This window comes from Sciurus carolinensis, chromosome 13 (assembly GCF_902686445.1).
Source record: "Sciurus carolinensis chromosome 13, mSciCar1.2, whole genome shotgun sequence".
Lineage (NCBI taxonomy): Eukaryota > Metazoa > Chordata > Mammalia > Rodentia > Sciuridae > Sciurus > Sciurus carolinensis.
This window is the reverse complement of record NC_062225.1, coordinates 64,629,385-64,653,380: the sequence shown is the minus strand read 5'-3', so window position 1 is coordinate 64,653,380 and position 23,996 is coordinate 64,629,385. Positions and strand designations below refer to the sequence as shown.

The 23,996-nt window shown below is 35.5% G+C and overlaps 1 protein-coding gene across 1 annotated transcript in view; it reads right to left on the bottom strand.

Annotated features, from left to right (window-relative positions):
* Heatr5b (HEAT repeat containing 5B) overlaps positions 1-23,996 on the bottom strand; it is an 86,266-nt gene that overhangs the window by 4,558 nt on the left and 57,712 nt on the right. Inside the window, exons 27-35 of the mRNA XM_047523115.1 lie at positions 17,564-17,743; positions 15,379-15,616; positions 14,162-14,413; positions 13,128-13,255; positions 8,600-8,744; positions 7,863-8,129; positions 6,212-6,436; positions 1,548-1,699; positions 343-556 (exon numbers count right to left, since the gene is read on the bottom strand). Coding sequence (XP_047379071.1) covers positions 343-556; positions 1,548-1,699; positions 6,212-6,436; positions 7,863-8,129; positions 8,600-8,744; positions 13,128-13,255; positions 14,162-14,413; positions 15,379-15,616; positions 17,564-17,743 — 1,801 coding nt within the window. The remainder of the gene's footprint in view (positions 1-342; positions 557-1,547; positions 1,700-6,211; positions 6,437-7,862; positions 8,130-8,599; positions 8,745-13,127; positions 13,256-14,161; positions 14,414-15,378; positions 15,617-17,563; positions 17,744-23,996) is intronic.

Sequence of the window (23,996 nt, the reverse complement as noted above, 5' to 3'; positions counted from 1 at the left end):
TAAGATTTTTATACCTTTATTATATGGAGTAGAATGCTATTTTAAAAATCTATTGAACATCTGTATTTTTCCTCATTCTTAAAGGATATATTCCTAGAAAATTTAAAAATAAGTATGTTGAAATGTCATCAGTAATTCATTGAGGTTTCCTGCTCATAAAAAATAAATATAATCAATTCAATACATTATGTTACTAACATAAGCAAATACATTATGCTTTCAGACAGCAATTGCTCCTTAGTAAACTTATTGTTGCAAAGGCCTGTGTCCAATATCAAATAAGATTTATGTATAATACAGATCTTCATTTTGGGTTAATGGCTTTTTATTAAAAACACTTACTGTTCTGTTCTTCACCAAGAGCAACCAATGTTTCAAGAACTTTAATTCCTTCTTGAACAGCCAAAAGTTCAGTGTTACTGGCTGGTCTGTTTCTTTCAACAGCTTTTAGCTTTTCAACCACTATAGGAGCTAAAGAATGGATATAGGGAGTTGAAAGGGCACGGTTGGAATGCTGGAAGACTGAGAGGAGAAGCTGGTAACATTTGGCTTGAACCTAGAAGAAGAACATTTGGTCAATTAACACGCTGATAGTTCTTATCTGCTCTACAATCACATTATACCTTAATATCTACTGAAAAGAAGTGATATAGCACAATGAAAATATAAATGCTATTTTTCCCTTAAGCAAAATGAAGGAGAATAATGGAACTTTCAATAACCTAACTAAATAAACCTCTTGAAAAAATCTGAATCTCTCAAAATAATTCTTTTGTTTTTTTTTGCGGTGCTGGGGATCGAACCCAGGGCCTTGTGCTTGCAAGGCAAGCACTCTACCGACTAAGCTATCTCCCCAGCCCTCAAAATAATTCTTTAAAAAAATTTAAGTTTTGTAGGCCTAGAAAGTAAAGTCTCACTGACTTTTAGATAAGAAAAACTTCATATGAATAATTTTTTTTAAAAAGGAAGGAGGGAAGGAAGAAAAGCATATAAATATTTGAGAAAAATAGTGGATTGTTTCAGCACTTTGTAGAATACAAATTGCCAAACTTCACTGACATCAGAAATACCTGGGGAACATTTTAAAAATATAGATTCCAACTCTGAAGACTGATTCAGGGAGCTAGGAGGCCAAGAATGTTCCTAAACTGTTTTATTTTTCCTGATATGCAGCAGGTTTGATAATCATAGACTGTAAAATAATAAAACATGTTTTCAAAACGAACAAGTTTCTAATAGGCTCATTAAAATATGTAATAATATAAATTTATCCATTAATGTACTGAGTGTCATTTAAATAAATGTTGAAAGCACTGAAAAGTCTCTCCTAATGTGGTCTGGGATTAATTAAAGACATTAGAAAAATTCTGCATATTTAAGTAAACATACAAATGTGTCCCTCCTAGTGCTCAAACCCAGTGATATTTTCTATTTTTCCACTTAAAAGTCTTACTGTAAATACTTAGGCTTTCATTAGATATAACATTTTAATGAATCAATCAGATATTCTCCTGATAAAGTGAAATGTTTGCTTAGGTGTAACTTACCCATGGGTCACATGAATTTAGTGCATTTTTAAATCTGTTCATGCAGCCATTCTGTAATGACTGGACTCCTATTATTTCACTACTAGCAGACCACAGGAAGAGTGCAATTGCTGTCAGCATGCTAACTTCATCAGGCGTAGGCATAGAATCTTCTGAAAATGAAAACAAAGTGCCATTTTCAAAACATTTTGGAAATTCAATCTTCAACAACTCTCCCCTGCCCCTAACATTTATAAGTTTATCAATGAAAACAATAAATTAAAATGTTATCATTTTGAAATTTGTAATAATAAATATTTCAGGCAAAGTGGATGCTAAAACCACTGTGTGAAGGTTTGATGGAGAGCAGATAACTAAGAGAGTTTCAAAATATTCCCCCATAGATTCCTTGTTAATTATAAAAGGGAAAAATGACAACTTTATAGTAGAGAAACATGGCAGACACCATCTTAACAAAGTCTACTAAAGTTAAGAATTCCAGTAATGGGACAATGTAACATTATATGCTTCCTTATGTAATGCTCTGAGAAGATATAATATTCCTACAAAAATTCATGAGCTGAATTTAAACTAAATAAGGAAAAAAATTGGATGATTCAAAATAATCAAACATTCTACAAAGTAGATGGCCTATACTTCAAAAACGTGAATGTCACAAAAGATTAAGACTGAGGAACTATCTCAGATTAAAGGAGACGAAAGCGATATGACAACTAAGTAAGAAGAAAAAAGTTCTATGGAAGTTGTGATTAGGACATTTGAAATATGCATATGAACAATAATAGCATTGCATTAATGTTAAATTGCCTAAATTTTATAATTCTTCTATGATCATGTAAGGAATGTTCTCATTCTTAGGAAATTCGTGAAGTATTCAAAGAGTCATGATGACTTCAGTATATTCTCAGTGGCTCAACAAAATTAATGACAATAATGGTATGAGGGTTATATGGATAAAAATAAATCCTTGTGGTAAAATGTTAACTGGTGAATCTAGGAGAAGGGTATACCAGAGTTTCCCACTCTTGAAAATAAGTTTGAAATTTATTTCAAAATCAAAGGATTAAAAGTGAAAAAAAAGTACTGCAGCATTCTTAAGGGGATTTATGTATACATATATATATGTCCACATAATACATACACACATATTTTAAAATAAAATAGCTCTTATAGTAAGAAATGAAATTTCTCTCTATTATAATAATTTCCTTCTAAAGCAAGAATTAAGGGAATTGCTAGCCTTATACTATGTAAATATTCCCATGGCCTTGATCTGCACTTCATATGTATATCTCCTGTGAGTTCAGTCTGGACAGAATATCTTAGGCAAGTTAATTGTATTACCAGACCTTTAAATTCACTTCATATGAATGAACCAGATTGATAAAATAGCAAAAACTTTTCCTTAAAGTTGGCAATTTTAAAAACATTGATTCTGGATACCCTCAACAAAAATTAAAACAATATTTATATTTTAACAAATTCTTAACCATTTCTTCTTTCTTATACTTGTATTTATCCATCGATCTACAAATACGTACATATAAAAGGCATTTAATCCTTTTCAGTTTGTTAAAATCTATGTTAAGAAGCAAAATATTAACTCTTGATAAAGCTAAAATAGTTTCAGTAACACTAATACAACTAAGTTTTCCCCTTATACATAATTTTAAAAGTCACATTCTAAAATGTGTAATCATTCAAAATATAAAAAGCATATGAAAAAGAAAATAAAACTTGTGGTTCTGCCACTCAGTGACAGTTAGATTTTAACTAATTTAAAATTAGGTTTAATTTCTAGGTTTTGGCTTAATTTCTTCTGGTCTAGGTTAATCTTTATATACATAGTTGCTTATGAATACGACATGGAATGGATAAAATGGACATATAATCCAAACTAATACATTTTCATGTATAATTTTTCCCACTGCCAAATATCTTTATCACACATTTTATTATTGTAAAATAGATGTACTGATGATTAATAACCTTGAACTTAATTTTTTAATTAACAAGGTCAAAGAATATGCATTCTGTGCATGTGGTACTGTGGATTAAATTTAGGTCCTCATGCATGCTAGACAAGTGTTCTACCACTCAGCTACATCCAGCCCCATACAAGTATGCATTTTCTTTCTTTATTCCTTTTTTTTTTTAATTGGTATTGGGGGTTGAACCTACTTTATCACTAAGCTACATCCCCAGTCCTTTTTATTTCTTATTTTGAGACAGGGTCTTACTAAGTTGCTGAGAGTCTCATTAAATTGCTGAGGCTGGATTTGAACTTGCAATACTCCTGCATCAACCTCCTGAGTCACCGGGATTATAGGTGTGCTGCACATGGCTCCAAGTATGCATTCTTCTTCTTCTTCTTTTTTTTTCTTTTGAATCAAGCATTGAAACCAAGGGTGCTTAGCCACTGAACTATGTTCTCAGTCTTTTTTAATTTTTATTTTGACACGGTCTCACTAGGTTGCTTACAGTCTAAATTCCTGAAGCTGGCTTCGAACTTGAGATTCTCCTCCCTCAGCCTCCTCAAATGCTGGGATTACAGGTATTTGCCACCACACCTGGCCTTCTTAAAGGCTCTTTATGCATCCTACAGAATTAATTCCCTGAAAGTCTAAACCAGTTGAAACTCTCTTCAGCAAAGTATGAAAATGTTTGGTAATCATTTTAGCTGAACATAGTCACATTTTTAAAAAGTCATTTTACAAGCAAAATTTTATATTAATGTTTTGGCTGTACTTCTTCACTCGTTAATGTGACTGATTTTTTTCATATTCTCAGTGGTCATATTTTTGGGGGGGATGGAGGATTGAACCCAGGGGCACTTAAGCACTCACTGAGTCACATCCCCAGCCCTTTTAATTTTTAAATTTGAGACAGGGTCTCACTAAGTTGCTTAGGGCCTGGCTAAGTCGCTGAAGCTGGTCTTTAACTGGTGATCCTCCTACTTCAGCCTCTCAGTACATTGGGATTATAGGCCTGAACCACCATATCTGTCGCCTTTTAACTAATGTGCACTCTTTCCTTTCTTTTTTCTTCTATTGGATACTAATTCTCTTATAAGACCTCTTTGTCCGTTAATAGAATCAACACTGACATAGATATTACTGTTAGTTTTTCAGATACCCTTTAATGTTAAGATGTTTTGATGTCTACACGGACCAATTGGTATTTTCCTCTGCAATATCTCTCACTTGACTTATAGTCTTTTGTCATTCTGCCACAAAAGGTTCATCTGTATTTTCTTTGTTTTCCTATTTTAAAAAACTTACACTACTATTTAAATTTATCTGGTGTCTATTTTGATTCATGATAAAAGGTGAAGGGCTAACTAGAATTTATTTCTCAAACGGCTAACTGACACACCATTTGAAGAATAATGAATGGCCTTTATTATTTATTTTACTTTTATGGGGATATATGTGCATTTTACAGCAATCTTTTCTGTTCCACAGCCCCATCCACTGATTCCGGGGCTTCTTGACAGTTTTAGATGATGTGGAAATTTTTTAATAGGCAATATGATAAATCTTTCCTTATTATTCTGTTTTCAGTTCTTTTGCATTTTCTTTACAGCTAAAAAAGAAAAACTTGAGAGAAAAAGTCAAATAGAAGAAAAATGGAGAAAAACATAAATAAGGATTTCCCTCCATTTGAAATGCAACCACAAAAAATGCTTATATTCACTAGGAAACTGAGAAATAACAAATTAAAACAACATGATTGTACTTAGCCATCATAGAACAAAATTTAGAAACCCAATAATACCAAGCATTGGTGAGGATATGGGGAAACAAAGATCATCTGAAGGTGCTGATGGGAGTGTAAATTCATACAGTTACTTTGGAGAACAATTTGTCAATGTCTGATAAAATGGAAGTTAATCTATGCAATCAATTCTACTTATAGGCATATACCCTAGAAAATTTCTCACAGACACAAGAAATCTATGATTTTTGCTGAAGCAAGTTCTGTAATTGGGAAAAACTAGAAACAACAAAAATATCCATTGATAGGGGAATGAATAACTGAAAAAAATACATGTGATAAAAAGTTACACAGGAGTTAAGAACGAATGAAGAGTTTTATATATCCACATTAACAGATCTAAGAAATTAATTACAGAGGGGAAAAAAGTAGAATGAGATATGACATTACTTACATGAATTAAACAGTACAAAAACATACATTGTTCATGTTTACTTATCTCGCTATATATAAAATTCACATATATTAACATAAGTATATTTGTTAAAATAAATGACACATATTAATATAGCAAATATAATTTATAATAGGGACACTTCTAGAATGAAATAGATCAGTATCAAGATTATGGTTCCATTTGGGGGTACACTGAAATAGTGACAGATACTTGAAATTCTTTCCAATTTTATATCAATATATTAACACATGTCAATTCTGGGTATATAGTATGTCTGTTTTTAAACTTCCCAATACGTATGCAAGTTCTAAGACAAAGATATTTAGAGTCAGGGATAGGGATATTGGAAGTTCAATCTAAAAAATGTAACTAATGTCATGAGTTACTTCAGTGTTATACACCAATTTTCTGACATGATTATTTAAATAAATAATTAATTAGGGAACAGATATCCAAACAGATTAAAATTTTTTAAACTTCTATAGGTTACCTGGTTGAGAATATTCCAGGATACATGCAAGAGTACTACGAATTAGAGCTGTCCATTGTTTTTGAGTTTCCTCAGTTTTGGCCATTGAAAGTGTGACAATACTTTTGATCCCTTGAAGAGCTGCACTGACTGGTGGAGGAACCTGATTATCTGCTGACTTTATTGCTGTGTCTTTTAATATTCTTGCAATTAAGAACAAAATTGTGGGCAGGATTGTCATACATCCTAAAATAAAAACAAATTAGATTACCTCATAAATTATTCCATTTGCTACTAAAGCTGCTTCCATTCCTTTATTTTTTATAATTAATTAGGTTTGTCTTTTTTTCTCTCTCTCTCTTCCTCCAGACAGGGTCTCACTATGTTGCCCTGGCGAGCCCGACACTCCTAGGCTAAAGTGATGCCACTGCCTCAGCCTCTGGAGTAGCTGGGATTAGAGGTGCATGCCGTCATGCCTGGCTGACTGTGGTTTCATATTATTCATTTTTCTTTGTTTTTATGTAAGATTTGCTACATTATTATTACTATAATTTGATGTTTGAAAAAGAACATAAGAAAGTACCATGTTATTTTAGAGAAGAGAACTAATAGTTTCTTCTTCCAACCCAGCCTTTTTTATTACTGCTAATATTTCACCTATTTAATAGTTCATGCCCTTCATAATGAAAATGAGAAAGGGAGATAAAAAAACAGAAGGAGAACACTACTTCATATACTTTGAGAAGCATCTGAGTTACCTGGTGAATGTTACAGTAATTCTCAGATATACAAGCAACCTTCAGTGTACTAAAGTCAGCATAACCAAGTCAGGAAAATGAGAAGACTACTGAGGTAAGCAAAGAAGAAATTAAAGGATCCCAGAATCTGTGGATAAAAATTCAACCATCAAGGGTTGGGGTTGTAGCTCAGTGATAGAACACTTGCCAAGTATGTGTGAAGCACTGGGTTTAATCCTCAGCGCCACATAAAATTAAATAAATAAAGGTATCATGTTCTTCTACAACTAAAAAAAATTTTTAAAAATTCAACCATCCACTTAACAAAATAATCCCTTCATTACTCTTACAGGCAACTGCCTACAAAGCTCCGAGGAGAGAAAGTTATTCTTTTCACACATGTAGGGTAACTGTAAGAGCTAGAAAACTGTCCCTTGGTTATGCTGAAATTTACCAGTATGTTTACTAATAATTACTTTTACTTTCCAGATAAAACAGAAGGAAAGTTTGCTTCCATATAATAGTTCTACAGTATCTATTATCTTTACTAGTCATAGTTTCTTTAGATACTCCTTAGAGCTGGCTGTCACCTTCGAAATTCTTTAGCTTTTCAATGCTGCTCATGAATGGCAACCAGATTAGAAAATAATGAGCTTAGTAATTCTACCTTACTATCTGTTGAATACAATGTCTTTCCCTATCTGAAGTTCTGTCTCTTGTTTAGAACATATTTGAAAAGACCAGCTTGGATTTTTGGGTTTTTGAATCTTTAATCTCTATAGGTTCTTAAAAGTACATAAACCTTTTTAAAAGACTGACCTCTCATTTCACACTTGAGATTTAAGAGAAAAATAAATTATAAGTGTTTAAAATCCAAGGCAAGACCACTTCATCTACTGTATAAAAGCATTTCCAAATACTGATCAATACTGTACCAGCCGGTGAACAAAGGGATGGTAAATCAGAGAGAATGGTGACTGTGGCTGCCACCAGACGAGCACTTTCTTCTGACAGTCGGGTTTTAGTGGCTATGTGACTTGGAGAGTCTGACATCTTGCTACTCAGATGTGGCATATGACGCACTAAAATGAACATCAATAGCTCCATAGTTGCAAAAACAAGAGATTTTCCAGGAATGAGGCCACCACTGTCACCTCCTTCTCCTAATACTGGACAGGACTCTTTTTCCATGTCATCTTCATCTTAGGTAAAAGATAATTTGATGAAATTTTCAGGAGAAAATTGAAAAACAGCATATAAAATATCACAATAAATACATTTAAGAAATTCCTTCAAAAGGATTTACAAGTAAATGCCTAAATAACGCTATGTCTTTCTTAGTATAATTCTCTTCCTTACTAGAACTTTGTACGTTAACTTCTCCTCTAAGTTGATGGATAGTTCATTTTTTATTTGGAAAATATATATTAGGTGTTTATTTCCTAATAGAAATAACACATATGCTAGGTTGAACTATGTGAAGTTGACATTTTTAAAGGGAGAAAATGATCAACTGCAATTTCATTTGGTCCTTCTAATGAAAACAAAATCAATTTCAAATTTTCTAAATGTATGATCATTTTTTAAAATTACAAACTTCCTGGCATTACTACTTTAAAAATTAGAGTGCAAATAAGGTTTACTTTAAGTTAGTGTGATTTACAGTGCTTACTTAGAGTATTTCTTTTTTCCTGCAAATAATCCTGGGCAGCTCTTACTATCTGTTGTACAACTCCAGTAACCAACAGTTGGATGGATGGTGGGTTCCAAGTCAATAGGAGGCGGTGCAAAACGCTCAGCAACTCAACACCAATCAGCTATTATAAATTAATACAAATAAATTTAATTAATTTTAATTTTAAAAGATAGGAAGGGGTGGGGGACAAAAAGACAGAATGAAACAGACAGTATTACCCTATGTATATGTATGATTACATGAATGGTGTGAATCTACATTGTATACAACCATAGAAATGAAAAGTTGCACCCCATTTGTATACAATGAATCAAAATGTAGTCTGTAAAAATTAAAAAAAATTAATTAAAAAAAAGAAAATAAGCAAATAAATGTATATTATTAAAATCTGAGAAAATATACATATAAACAAAGAATTATGGCCACATTTTATCCTAAGAGGTTTTCAAGCAACAGATGCCTTTAATATTTAAGTTGGATTGTTCTCCCACAGGGAAAAAAGAACTTGAGTTAAACAGTGTTTTTAGAGTTTAATGCCCTTAAAATGTATATTTTCCAACCTAAGCTGAGTATCTTGAGAGTTGTGTGTCAGAGACAACAAAAATTTCTGGTAAGTCCCTCTCTATTCACCTCAACAACTCCACCCAATGAATCTGCTTCAAATTTCAAAGACAGAGAAAACTTAATTGCAAATAAAGCACCTTTACCTCTTCCCTTAAGATCTAATGCCCAGCTCCTTTTCCAAGTTGGTTCACCTTTCCTCATGTGATCCCACCTCTCCCATCCTAGTTGACTTTCCAGGGATTCTTCAAGATTTCAATCATAACTTGCATGTCTTCAACCTCCCTGTTCTAGTTAGGCTATTCTCCAGAACATATGGAAAATGTTCAAGTCTTTCTTATCTAAAGCTCCCAAAGACTCAGACCCTTTTATCTACCCTCACTCCCCCTCTGTCTTACTACTTCCTTTCCCAGCCTAGATGTTTCCACTTCATTTATTTTCTCATTCACCCCCTGATCTTCTACAATCTGGCTTTTACCCACCCAAGAAAATCCTCTGCAGAAAGTCATTAATAACCTCCTCTGGACTCTTTTCTTTCCTCATTTACTGTACTATTTCTTTTGATGCTGTAATCTGAATTTCTCTTTTTGGTATTGGGGATTGAACCCAGGGGTGCTTAACCACTGAGTCACATTACCAGTCCCCCCACCATTTTTTTTCATTTGAGATAGGGTTTTACCAAGTTGTATAGGACCTCAATTGCAAGGCTGGCTTTGAATTTGTAATTCTTCTGCCTCAGCCTCCAGAATCACTGGGATTACAGGCGTATGCCACTACTCCTGGCCTCATCTGTCTTTTTGAAATGTCTCCCTTGTCTTTTTCACTTTCTTTTTTTTTTTTTTTTTTTTTTGTGCTGGGGATCCAACCCAGGGCCTTGTACTTGCAAGGCCAGCACTCTACCAACTGAGCTATATCCCCAGCTCTCTCCCTTGTCTTTGATAACTATACTGTTTTGGTTTTCTTCCTACCACTCTAGTGGTCTCCACTGCTGATTTATTTCTTCCTCTCAATCCTTAAATGCTATTTATCCTTAAGGCTCCAATCTCGGTCCTCTTTTCTTCTTCCTCTAATCAGTTTTCATAGACCAGTATACTATTTCTCTGGAATTATGAAGTCTCTTAACTTGTCTCCCTGCCTCCCTTCTCATCTCTCACAAACCACTTTCTACAAGATTGATAGTATGTTCCTTCTGAAACAAAAATTAATCATGCCGTTCCTTTATTTAAATGTTGTTAATTATTTCCCATCACTTTCAGGATGGAGTTCAAATTCTTTTATATGCTATAAAGAAATCTTCATGATTTGATCTTTACCCTGTTGCACAGCCTCATCTAACAACTTCTACATTTTCCATTCACAGCAGCCATACTAAATGATTATAGTGCCCTTGAACTTCACCTGATTTCTCATGCTTCCTTAGTTTTTGTATTTGCTGTTTCTTTTTCCTCAGAGGAAAACCCAACCCTTTTCTTTGGCCTCAATAATTCCTCTGCAACTAAATGGATAAAGAAAATGTGGTATATATACACAATAGAGTATTACTCAGTCACACAGAAAAATGAAATTATAGTATTTTCCAGTAAATGGATGGAACTGGAGAATATCATACTAAGTGAAATAAGCTAGTCCCAAAAAACCAAAGGCTGAATGTTCTCTCTGATATGTAGATGGTAACCCACAACAAGGGTGGGAAGAGGAAGAACAGAAGTTCACTGAATTAGACAAAGGAGAATGAAGGGAAGGGAGGGGGGTTGGGAATAGGAAAGACAGTGGAAGTTATGGATCGGACATAAATTTCCTATGCTCATACATGAATACATGACTAGTATAATTCATCATGTACAACCACAAGAATGGAATCCTAATCAGAATAAGTTATAGTCCATGTATGTATAATGTGTCAATATACACTGTACTGTCATGTTGTCTAAAAAGAACTAATAATAAATAAATAAATAAATAAATAAATAAATAAATTCCTCTGTAAGATTTGATTCAACCATTGTCTCTTCTAAGAAGATGTTCTTCTCAAGACGGTGGTCCTCCTTCCTATTCTCATTATACCCTATGTACATGAACATAGTACATATCACATGATATTTATCCCTTAATCTAGAGGCTATAACATTGCATTTGGTTATCTATAGCCACAAACTGGGTCTGAGGCAGAACAGACACAGAGTGACAACAGCCAGGTGAATAAATACAACATGAATCAGTGCACTCTGACAATGTTGAAATTACAGGATCCAACTTTAAAAAAAAAGTCAAATTTTTCCCATTGAGGAGCAATACTTCAATATTACTAAATCCAAAAAATAGCTAGCTGTGTGAGATACTATATTAAAATCCAAATGCTTGAATTTAAATATAGTAGTCACTCTTCATTTATAGATCAAATCTTAACTATTTGAGAACAATCCTAAAGTTTCTTGTAGTAACTTGTAGTTTAACTTTGTAGCACAGCTTGGGGCCACAGGATTGGGGTTTGAAAAAGAGTTAATCAGTAATTGAATCTTATACTTGCATAGCATGTTATGTTTTGGTTTTAGGTAGCATAAAATGCAAAGCTAATTTTGACATCAAAAAATTATATCAGCTTGGTATTTTATCTGTTTGTGTTTTACAGGAAACTACCCCAAGTGATACCATGTGGTAGTAGTTGTGTCAAGAGATGATTCTTAGTATGAAAATATAGAATTTCTATTTACAAGGAATAACAAATCCAGTGGCAGCTTGATTCTGTAATATGAATAAAGTTCCCTCAATGTTTCATACAGAAATTAGAAAAGGTAGTTCTTTAAATTTTGAATGAGTACTTGAGCCATTCCCCACCCCATGCAAATTTCATTAAATGAGAGATAAAACTTTATCTAACATTCAAAAGTGGCATAATTTACTTAATGGCCTTGTAAGTTACTTTAGCCTTTTATTACTTCAATCATTCAACTGGCACTGAAGGTAGTCCTTAAAGTTTTAGTTTTATTTTATTGCTGATGAACAAATCAAAAAAGGTACAATGATATCTATAGTCTACTGCTACCTAGTTATTTAAGATTCAATAAGACTGGATGATGACACACAATGGAGGGTGGGAGAGGTTAGTGTTAGGGTTAGAGTTAGGGTTAGGGAGGGGGGCAAGAATGGAGGAAGGAAGGACTGTATAGAGGGAAAAGAGGGGTGAAAGGGGTGGGGGGGGATGGGAAAAAAATAACTAAATGAATCAAACAGCATTACCCTATGTAAATTTATGATTACACAAATGGTATGCCTTTACGCCATGTACAAACAGAGAAACAACATGTATCCCATTTGTTTACAATAAAATAATAAAAAAAAGAAACTCTGCTATATATACACAATGGAATACTATTCAGCCATAAAGAAGAATAATATTATGGCATTTGCAAATAAATGAATGGAATTGGAGAATATCATGATAAGTGAAATAAGCCAAGCCCAAAAAACCAAAGGCCAAATGTTTTCCCTGATAAGTGGAGGATGATATATAAGGTGATGGGGGTGGGGAATGAGAGAATAATGGGGGAACTTTAGAATATGTAGAAGAAAATGAGAGGGAGGGGGTATGAAAAATGGTGGAATGAGACAGACATCATTACCCTATGTACATGTATGATTACACAAATGGTATGAATCTACATTGTGTACAACCATAGAAATGAAATTATGTACCCCATTTGTGTACAATGAATCAAAATGCAGTCTTTAAAAAAATTAAAGTTAATAAAAATAATAATTAAAAAAAAAAGATTCAATAAGAGAAATCCTGAAAACTTATTATATTTTGTTATTCACTAATGTAATATATAATACTGTTATTAATTAATACAATATATATTTACTATGTGAGAAAATTATACTAAGGTAAATATGATTTCAACAAAGTACATAAGTAGTTATTCATTACAGAAATACATTGTACCTGATCTTCCGCAATATGGACTCGGGCATAAGGAGAATCCAGCAAGGTGTGCAAGGCCTGCAGGCATGCAGTAACATGCTCCATAGGCTCCTCAGGTCTTGGGGAACAAAGAAACTGTATACTCACACCTGAAAAACACAAAACAAAAAAACATGAGCTTTTCATATAAAATACTTTATGTTGTACTGGCATCACATTTTCCTGTATTTTTCTTACAGAATACTTTAACATACATTTATTTGTTAATGTTAAAGTATAGTTCAAAATGGTTTCTAAGCTAAGCTGCCAAACTGAACATAAGGTTGCAGCATTGCATTGGTTAATATTCAAATTAATTTTTCGATTTTTAGAACTTTTTAAAATCATAGTATATTAAGAGTAACTCTATGAACATTATAAAATTACACTTTTCATTTAATGGTTGTGAAGCAATTTCATTTATACAACAGGTTTTTTAAATGGCAAGCTACAGACCTAATAGATGTCATGGGTAAAAAGTGCTGTTAATGTGTATGAGGGTAAGGTTTTGAAAGTTATTCACATTTTCATTGATGGAATCTACTAATGAATTCTACAAATACACCTTTCAAATTGTGTTCTTTTTCATCCCCAGAAAATATGAAATCACTAAAAGCTTCTTTAGAATGTGTAAATTCTTAAATGCTAAAACACTATGTAGAAAGCAACTGTAAATTAGGATTTTTTACGTTTTTAAACTTTTTTCTTCATGGGATAACAATTTTAATGCCAAGTATAAAGATAATCTGTTGTTCAATTTAAAAAATTGGGTTTTTTTTCTTGTAAATTATTCAGTATTGCTCTGTGAGTGAACATGAAAGCTAAAATTTTTAAAGAGTAGTTTTAAATAACTTAATTTTTAGATAAAAATTCAGCTAACTTATGAGATGAACTAAAAAATCCTTTTACTATTCCTTCTTTGAATTGTGCTATATAACATTTTCCCAAAGCATTAAAGTGAAAACCTGAATTTTCAAAAGTCATACATCTTGAAACACATTAATACGACACACTACCTAAAATCAGATGCATTCGGTCTTTGTTAATTTCTGGCAAAGATTTAGCACTGGCCATTGCTCCTGATGCCTGGTTTAAACTGATGGATGCAGAACGTTTTTGTAAGCCAGACACTGCTGCTTCTGTGGATTCTGTACATGTAAACCCTGTGCTATTTAACCAAAGTGCCACCGCATGAAGAATTGGGGCCCAGGAATTCCGATAGTGAAGTCTAGCTGTATCAATAGTCTCAGGAGTATAAAATGCTCCACCTGTAAAACAATCAAATCAATTAAAATTTTTCCTTTCTATTACAAGTGCTCACTCATTTAAGAATAACTAATTGAAAAACTATTTTTTCACACAAAACAGCCATCTGGCCAAAGAGCTTATCCTCTCCAAACTAACCACTCTCTACTGCACAGCCCGAGTGCCTGCCTCTCCTCACTGATGGCTACTTTCCACCCTTTCCCGTCGAGGGCTGGTGTCACTCACTAGCCTTATCTTTTCCTATCCTGTCATCATAGAATCTGCCTCCTCACTGTCACCTCTTTTTCTACCATAACAAGGGATTCTGTCTCTTTTGTTTTTCTATTCTTCCTCTCCACCTTCTATGTCCACTATCAACGCTGGGAATTTCCTCATCTCTCCTTGCCATAACAATGAATTCAGAAAGGAGAAAAAGGAGAAACTTCAGTACTGTTATCATTAATATATGGGAAGAAAAATGGAATGGGTTCTTTGGAAAGGAACTGATAATACATTTTCTTTTTTTAAGCAGGAATAATGCTCATGATGATTTCAAAATAAATTCTAATAGGAAAACAAATGAGGGTACAAACCAACAATTTGCAAAGAACTTAAGGAACACAATTCATTAGCAGAGTAGGATTTATATGAAAGAGCATACATTGACCAGTACAGCAGTATTCTTCATCATGGTTATGCATAATGACTTGTTATCCATAGTTGTTTTAAGTAATCTTGCTCAAACAACTATAACAGTGATAAAATTTTTGTTTCAGCTAACAAAAGTATTTTGCAGTACAAATACAAGTACATCTTGAATCCATAAATGCAATAGAAAACATGACCTAAATGAAATAACATCAAGTTTAAGTCCACAAAATTTTAAGACATTATTATTGTTATAGCTGGTGCTCGCTTCTATCAAGTCCATTTTGTTTAATTAGTAGTCTGAACTCTATAAAGGCAAAACTATGAATGCAATACTTACCATCTGGGGGAAGCTGACTAGAAAATTCTGCTGGTAAAGTCAAAAGTGCATAGTCTTTCAAGGCTGCCAACCACAGGCGGCTAAGTGTTGGCAGTTCGGGTTGTACCAGTGTTATTAAACTATCTGGTGGTAGTTCATCTATGGTACCATAGTCATCATCATCATCATCAGTATTCTTAATTGCTCTTTTCGGTTTTGACTCTGCTTCCTTTTTAATATTCATAGCAACCACATATACCTAATAAGATATTCAGAAGGTGACAATAACAAGGCATAAGATAAAGACCAGATATTTTAAGTTGCTGTAATTGTACGGTTGAATTATTAAAGGTAAATGGGTGTAGACAGTAAATAGTGCAATAACCAAAAAAGAGTACTTGCAACTGCATTGGAAGCAATTTTTTTAAAGCTGATCTGGTTTCTGACTATTCTCACAGCCTAGTCCCTGAGTAGGCTTTTTTTGGGTTTCCTTGTTCTACTTTACAAAGCCTCCTTTTTTTTTTTTTTTTTTTGCCATGGGGTATAACTTCCTGTTTACTGCCTCCACTTTCCTAGACTTACAAGACATAATCAGAGAGCATTCAAAGAGAAAGACTGAGAATAGGGAGGTGGCCTGAGAAAGAATTTCCATAAATATCCTCCTAAACTCCCTCTTACACAGTCCTTAAATGATATTTAGCAATCTAGCAATTACAATGGATAGTCAAACTAAAAATATAATTTACTAGTCACATATATTATCTGTAGTCTTTCTCTCTAGTTTGTGAACCAAAAAGGCATGTAATAACAACTTTCCTAAAACATAATTCTGAAGATTCTTTTTTGGCAAGTTTGTTTTTCTACATATATTTAGGCTTTGGCAACCTGGAACATATGAAACTGAATAACATCATAATGAAAAAGCAAAAACTAAAGCAATAAGAGCAAGAAAGTAAAGTTATACTACAAAAAATCTGGAGAAAATTATTTTCTCCCTATGATATTACTTCCAGTGTGTCTAATGGGAAGTCTGTGTGTACAGGTACACTGTAAGCTTCTTTGTGGGAAGTGCCATGTCTTACTTCTATTCCTACATTAGTTAGGCAGGCATAGCACAGAGAATACATAGCAAGTGATTAAGTTCTAAAGTATAGACTTTGGATCTTAGGTTATAAAAATATCACATTCAGAGTTCTCAGTGATTTTAAGCTTGTTCTCCCCCTAAATCTGTTATTATATTTTTAAAAATCTCAGTAAGAAATAAAAGAAAATCAGCTTGTTCACTTGAATCCTACTAGATACCTTTTGACTTTCATTTAGGAACACAATTCATTGGCAGAGTAAGACATATGAAAGAGCATACACTGACCATGGGGGCGGGGGTGTGGTTCAGTAGCTCCTTGTTTAATCTACAGTTACTACCCACCCAAAACAAAACAAAACAAAACAAAAAAAATCAAAGAAGATTCAAAGCAACTGGCCAAAGGAATTTAGGAAAATGAATTAAAAACACTGTGTGTAGGGCTGGGGAGATAGCTTGCCTCACAAGCACAAGGCCCTGAGTTCGATCCCCAGTACCGCAAAACAAACAAACAAAAAAAAAACACTGTGTGTGTGTGTGTGTGTGTGTGTGTATTGTAAAGTGACTGTGGAAATGCAAGAGGTAAACCATCAACTAGCTTATTAAAAAAATTAAAAAATGAACTCTGTAGCTTAGCTATTAAAGTGGCAAATCTCTGGAAATATAATTAAATACAAGATTATTGACATAAAATATTTTCTATTATTTATATTGTGAGGGTTTTCCAGCCCAACTTGCCCATAGTAAGTAAGGAAAGTCCATCCTTAACATACAGGTTTTCAAAAAACTGATGAACAGATTTTGAAAAAGCATTCTATACCAAGGGTCAGCATTTAAAAACAATTTGTGTGTGTGTACGTGTGCGTGGTACTAGGGATTAAACCAAGGACCTCAGGGCTGGGGAGATAGCTCAGCTGGTAGAGTGCTCGCCTCGCAAGCACAAGGCCCTGAGTTTGATCCCCAGTACCGCAAAAAAAAAAAAAAAAACCAAGGACCTCCTCCTTGCTAGGCAAATGCTCTATCCCTGAACTCCATCCCAGCCCAAAACAAACATTATTTTACCAACAGGAGCAGGAAAATATTTTCTCATGAATGGAGAAATGGTTCAACAATAGCTGTGGTTACCTCTGCCCATGCTTTGAGAACAGCCAGTTTTTCCATGGTCGTGGCACTTTCTCGATATAGTTGGCTGGAAGATCCTTTTCCAGCCTGAACTTTGTCCAGAGAAGAAACAAGCAAATTGTGTACTCGACGCAGATCATTGAGATCACTGACAACTCCACTTCCAATCCATGTGCTGCAAACCTAACCAAGTAAAATTCAAAAAATTTTGTGTACAGAAAATAAATACAAAAAACAGGGGAGTGGAGTAAATATTCTCTCTCAAGGGAAAAACACAACATAAAACCAAAATCAAAACAAAAAACTACATAATATTGTGATTTGGGGGGTTTCAAGATGGCGGACTAGAGGGTGGTTGCATTTCATGTTCCCCCAGGACCCAGGATTCAAGAAGAGGAAATATTGAGAGACTTGGGGCCAACTCAAAGCCGCCCGGCCGTTGGGGAGGCCTCCCGGATGGGGCGGTCGTCCTGGACGCAGAGAACTTTGTGAAGTAGAGTGGCCCAACGAGACACCCCTCCCCCCGCTGGAGCAGTGAACACGGACAACTGGGAGCATTGGGGAGGAGGCCGCTCAGCACAACGCTTGGACTCAGAGCAACCCACCGGGGCTCCGGGAGGCTGCCCGGAGAAGGAGGCGTGCGGCGGGTCACTTGGACTCAGAGTGACGATTCTGAACACTGGGGGGGGGGGGGGGGGGGGCTGCCCAGAAGAGGAGGAGCAACGCGGCGGGTCACTTGGTCTCAGAGCGGCTGCACCAGAGCTCTGGGTAGCTGCCCAGAGGAGAAGGTACGCGGCAGGTCGCTTGGACTCAGAGTGACCACTCCTGAACACCAGGCGGCTGCCCAGAGGAGGAGGAGGAGAGCGGCGGGTTGCTTGGGCTCGGAGTGACTGCACCAGGGCTACTGGCGGCTGTCGGGAGGAGGAGGTGCGCAGTGAGTTGCTTGGACTCGTGGTGACTGCACTGGAACTCCGGGCGGATGCCTGGAGGAGGAGGTGTGGGGTGGGTCACTTGGACTCTGAGCGACCGCACGGAACACCGAGTGGCCGCCTGGAGGACGAGCCTTGCGGCGGGTCGCTGGGACTCAGAGTGACTGTAAGCAGCTCCAAGTGGCTGCTCAGAGGAGGGGCCGGATAGCTAGGCGATTAGGTGCAGAGCAGGGTCACAGGACCTAGGTGGCTTCTTGGTGGAAGAGCCGCACAGAGACAAGCTGAGGGGGCGGAGCGAAGGTTCCAGGACTGCAGGCAGCTTCTCTGAGGAGGGGCAGCCCGAGGAGACTCGTCTGCGAAGGGTGATCTGGGAAGGGTGAGGCTCCCAGGCCCAGGAGGTAGGTTCGGGCCCCTGGGAACGTTGCAGAGGAAGGCTGCCCAGCCCAGGCAGTAGTTGTGGATTGAGGGGATCCTCTAGGAGGAGAACTGACCAGCGAGACCTCCCCACCGGGTGAGTCTTCCCTACCGGGTGAGGTTTTCCCACAAGGACGGTAAAACCAGAGACACAGACCCAAACAGGCCTTGGCTCAGCCCGCAGCCTAGTTCCCCTTTGGATGACCATTGGTCAACAAGTGGAGGTACCTCTGCCCACTAGCAGGGAATATACCCTACCTGAAGACCACCACCCCTAGAGAGGCAGCTTCCTTGTGGAGCACCGCATTATCAACTTCCTCCAAGACTTCAGGATACTGAAGGATAGCCTTCAGGGGATATACTAGAAATCTTCAGGGACATTATAAGTCAATAGAGGAAATCTGCAATATCTTAGCGGTCCACTGATACTTGAAAAATATGAGAAAACAAGGGAAGAAAATGCCCCAAACAAATCTAGATGTTACATCAATAAAATCCAATGACAGCATGGCAGAAGAAATGACAGAAAGGGAGTTCAGAATGTACATAATTAAAATGATCAGAGAAGCAAACGAAGAGATGAAAGAGCAAATGCAGGCATTGAATGATAGTACCAATCGACAGTTAAAAGAGCAAATACAGGAAGCAAAAGATCATTTCAATAAAGAGTTAGACATATTAAAAAAAAAAAAAAAAACAGAAATCCTTGAAATGAAGGAAACAATAAACCAAATTAAGAACTCCATAGAAAGCATAACCAATAGGATAGAACACCTGGAAGACAGAACCTCAGATATTGAAGAAAAAATATTTAACCTTGAAAACAAAGTTGACCAAACAGAGAAGATGGTAAGAAATCATGAACAGAATCTCCAGGAACTATGGGATATCATGAAAAGGCCAAATTTAAGAATTATTGGGATTGAGGAAGGGTTAGAGAAACAAACCAAAGGAATGAACAATCTATTCAATGAAATAAAAATAGACAATTTCCCAAATCTGAAGAATGAAATGGAAAATCAAGTACAAGAGGCTTATAGGACTTCAAATACACAAAATTACAACAGACCCACACCAAGGCACATTATAATGAAAATACCTAACATACAAAATAAAGACAGAATTTTAAAAGCTGTGAGAGAAAAGAACCAAATTACATTCAGGGGGAAACCAATACGGATATCAGCAGATTTTTCAATCCAGACCCTAAAAGCTAGAAGGGCCTGGAACAACATTTTTCAAACCTTGAAAGAAAATGGATGCCAACCAAGAATCTTATACCCAGCAAAACTTATCTTCAAATTTGACGATGAAATAAAATCATTCCATGATAAACAAAAGCTAAAAGAATTTACAAAAAGAAAGCCAGCATTACAGAACATTCTCAGCAAAATATTCCATGAGGAAGAGATGAAAAATAAAGAAGCAAATCAGCAAAGGGAGGAATTATCCTAAAGGAATCGTCAGATAAAGGAGGAACCAAGTCGTGTCAAAAAAAATTAAATTAAATTTAAAAAATGAGCCAAATGACCGGGAATACAAATCAAATCTCAATAATAACCCTGAATATTAATGACCTGAACTCATCAATCAAAAGATATAGACTGGCAGATTGGATTAAAAAGAAAGATCCAAAAATATGTTGCCTGCAAGAGACTCACCTCATAGAAAAAGATACCCATAGACTAAAGGTGAAAGGATGGGGAAAACCATACCATGCAAAAGGACTCAGCAAAAAAAGCTGGGGTATCCATCCTCATTTCAGATAATGTGTACTTCAAGCCAAAGTTAGTCAGAAGGGATAAAGAAGGACATTTCATACTGCTTAAGGGAAGCATAAATCAGCAAGTCATAACAATCATAAATATCTATGCCCCAAACAGTGGCTCATCCATGTATGTCAAACAAATCCTTCTCAATTTCACAAACCAAATAGACCATAACACAATAATACTAGGTGATTTTAACACGTCTCTCTCACCATTGGACAGATCTTCCAAACAAAAATTGAACAAAGAAACCACAGATCTCAATAACACAATCAATAATTTAGACTTAACGGACATTTATAGAATATACCATCCAATCAAGAGCGAATACACTTTCTTCTCAGCAGCACATGGATCCTTCTCTAAAATAGACCATATATTATGCCACAAAGCTAATGTTAGCAAATATAAGAAGATAGAGACACTACCTTGTGTTCTATCAGATGATAATGGATTGAAAAAAAATTAGAAATAAATGAAAGAGTAAAAAACAGAAACTACTCCAATACCTGGAGATTAAACAATATGGTATTATATGATAAATGGATAACAGAAGATATTAGGAAGGAAATTAAAAAATTCTTAGAGGTAAATGAGAACAAAGAAACAGCATATCAAAATCTCTGGGACACTATGAAAGCAGTACTTAGAGGAAAATTTATTTCATGGAGTGCATTCAATAAAAGAAGTAAAAATCAACAAATAAATGACCTAACACTACAGCTCAAAGCCCTAGAAAAAGAAGAACAGAACAACACCAAAAGTAGTAGAAGACAGGATATAGTTAAACTCAGAGCTGAAATCAACAAAATTAAAACAAAAGACACAATATAAAAAATTGACAAAATAAATAGTTGGTTCTTTGAAAAAATAAACAAAATTGATAAACCCTCAGCCACACTAACAAAGAGAAGACGAGAGAAAACCCAAATCACTAAAATTCAGAATGAACAAGGAAATACCACAACAGACACGATTGAAATACAAAACATAATTAGAAGCTATTTTGAAAATCTATACTCCAACAAAATAGAACATTTCGAAGACATCAACAAGTTTCTAGAGACATATGAATTACCTAAACTGAATGAGGAGGACATACACAATTTAAATAGGCCAATTTCAAGTAATGAAATAGAAGAAGTCATCAAAAGCCTACCAACAAAGAAAAGTCCAGGACCAGATGGGTTCTCAGCCGAGTTCTACAAAACCTTTAAAGAAGAGCTCATTCCAATACTGCTCAAAGTATTCCATGAAATAGAAGAGGAGGGAATCCTCCCAAACTCATTCTATGAAGCCAATATTACCCTGATACCTAAATCAGACAGAGACACATCGAGGAAAGAAAATTTCAGACCAATATCCTTAATGAACATCGACGCAAAAATTCTCAACAAAATTTTAGCAAATCACATACAAAAACATATTAAAAAGATAGTGCACCATGATCAAGTGGGTTTCATCCCAGGGATGCAAGGTTGGTTCAACATCAGGAAATCAATAAATGTAATTCACCATATCAATAGACTTAAAGTCAAGAATCACATGATTATTTCAATAGATGCAGAAAAAGCATTTGATAAAATACAACACCCCTTCATGCTCAAAACACTAGAAAAAATAGGGATAGTGGGAACATTCCTTAACATTGTAAAGGCCATCTATGCTAAGCCCCTGGCCAATATCATTCTAAATGGTGAAAAACTGAAAGCATTCCCCCTAAAAACTGGAACAAGGCAGGGATGCCCCCTTTCACCACTTCTATTCAATATCGTCCTTGAAACTCTAGCCAGAGCAATTAGACAGACCAAAGAAATTAAAGGGATATGAATAGGAAAAGAAGAACTCAAACTATCCCTATTTGCTGATGATATGATTATATATTTAGAGGAACCAGGAAATTCCACCAGAAAACTTTTAGAACTCATAAGTGAATTCAGTAAAGTAGCAGGATATAAGATCAATGCTCATAAATCTAATGCATTTTTATACATAAGTGATGGATCTTCAGAAAGAGAAGTTCGGAAAACTACCCCATTCACAATAGCCTCAAAAAAAATAAAATACTTGGGAATCAATCTCACAAAAGAGATGAAAGACCTCTACAATGAGAACTACAGAACACTAAAGAAAGAAATTAAAGAACACCTTAGAAGATGGAAAGATCTCCCATGTTCTTGGACAGGCAGAATTAATATTGTCAAAATGGCCATACTACCTAAAGTGCTATACAGATTCAATGCAATTCCAATTAAAATCCCAATGACGTACCTTACAGAAATAGAACAAGCAATCATGAAATTCATCTGGAAGAATAAGAAACCCAGAATAGCTAAAGTAATCCTTCGCAGGAAAAATGAAGCTGTGGGTATCGCAATACCAGAACTTCAACTATACTACAAAGCAATAGTAACAAAAATGGCATGGTATTGGTACCAAAATAGACACATAGATCAATGGTATAGAATAGAGGACACGGACACAAACCCAAATAAATACAATTTTCTCATACTAGACAAAGGGGCCAAAAATATGCAATGGAGAAAAGATAGCCTCTTCAACAAATGGTGCTGGGAAAATTGGAAATCCATATGCAACAGAATGAAACTAAACCCATATCTCTCACCGTGCACGAAAATAAACTCAAAATGGATTAAGGACCTCGGAATCAGACAAGAGACCCTGCATCTTATAGAAGAAAAAGTAAGTCCAGATCTTCAACATGTTGGCTTAGGATCAGACTTCCTTAATAAAAGCAAGAATCAACAACTGGGATAGATTCAAACTAAAAAGCTTTCTCTCAGCAAAGGAAACTATCAGCAATGCGAAGAAAGAGCCTACAGAGTGGGAGAAAATCTTTGCCAATCATACTTCAGATAGAGCACTAATCTCCAGAATCTATAAAGAACTCAAAAAACTCAACACCAAGATTACAAATAACCCAATCGACAAATGGTCTAAGGAAATGAACAGACACTTCACAGAAGAAGACCTACGAGCAATCAACAAACATATGGAAAAATGTTCAACATCTCTAGTAATAAGAGAAATGCAAATCAAAACCACCCTAAGATTCCATCTCACCCCAATTAGAATGGTGATTATCAAGAATACAAGCAACAACAGGTGTTGGCGAGGATGTGGGGAAAAAGGTACACTCATACATTGCTGGTGGGGTTGCAAATTAGTGCAGCCACTCTGGAAAGCAGTATGGAGATTCCTTAGAAAACTTGGAATGTAACCACCATTTGACCCAGCTATCCCACTCCTTGGCCTATACCCAAAGGACTTACAATCAGCATACTACAGAGATACAGCCACATC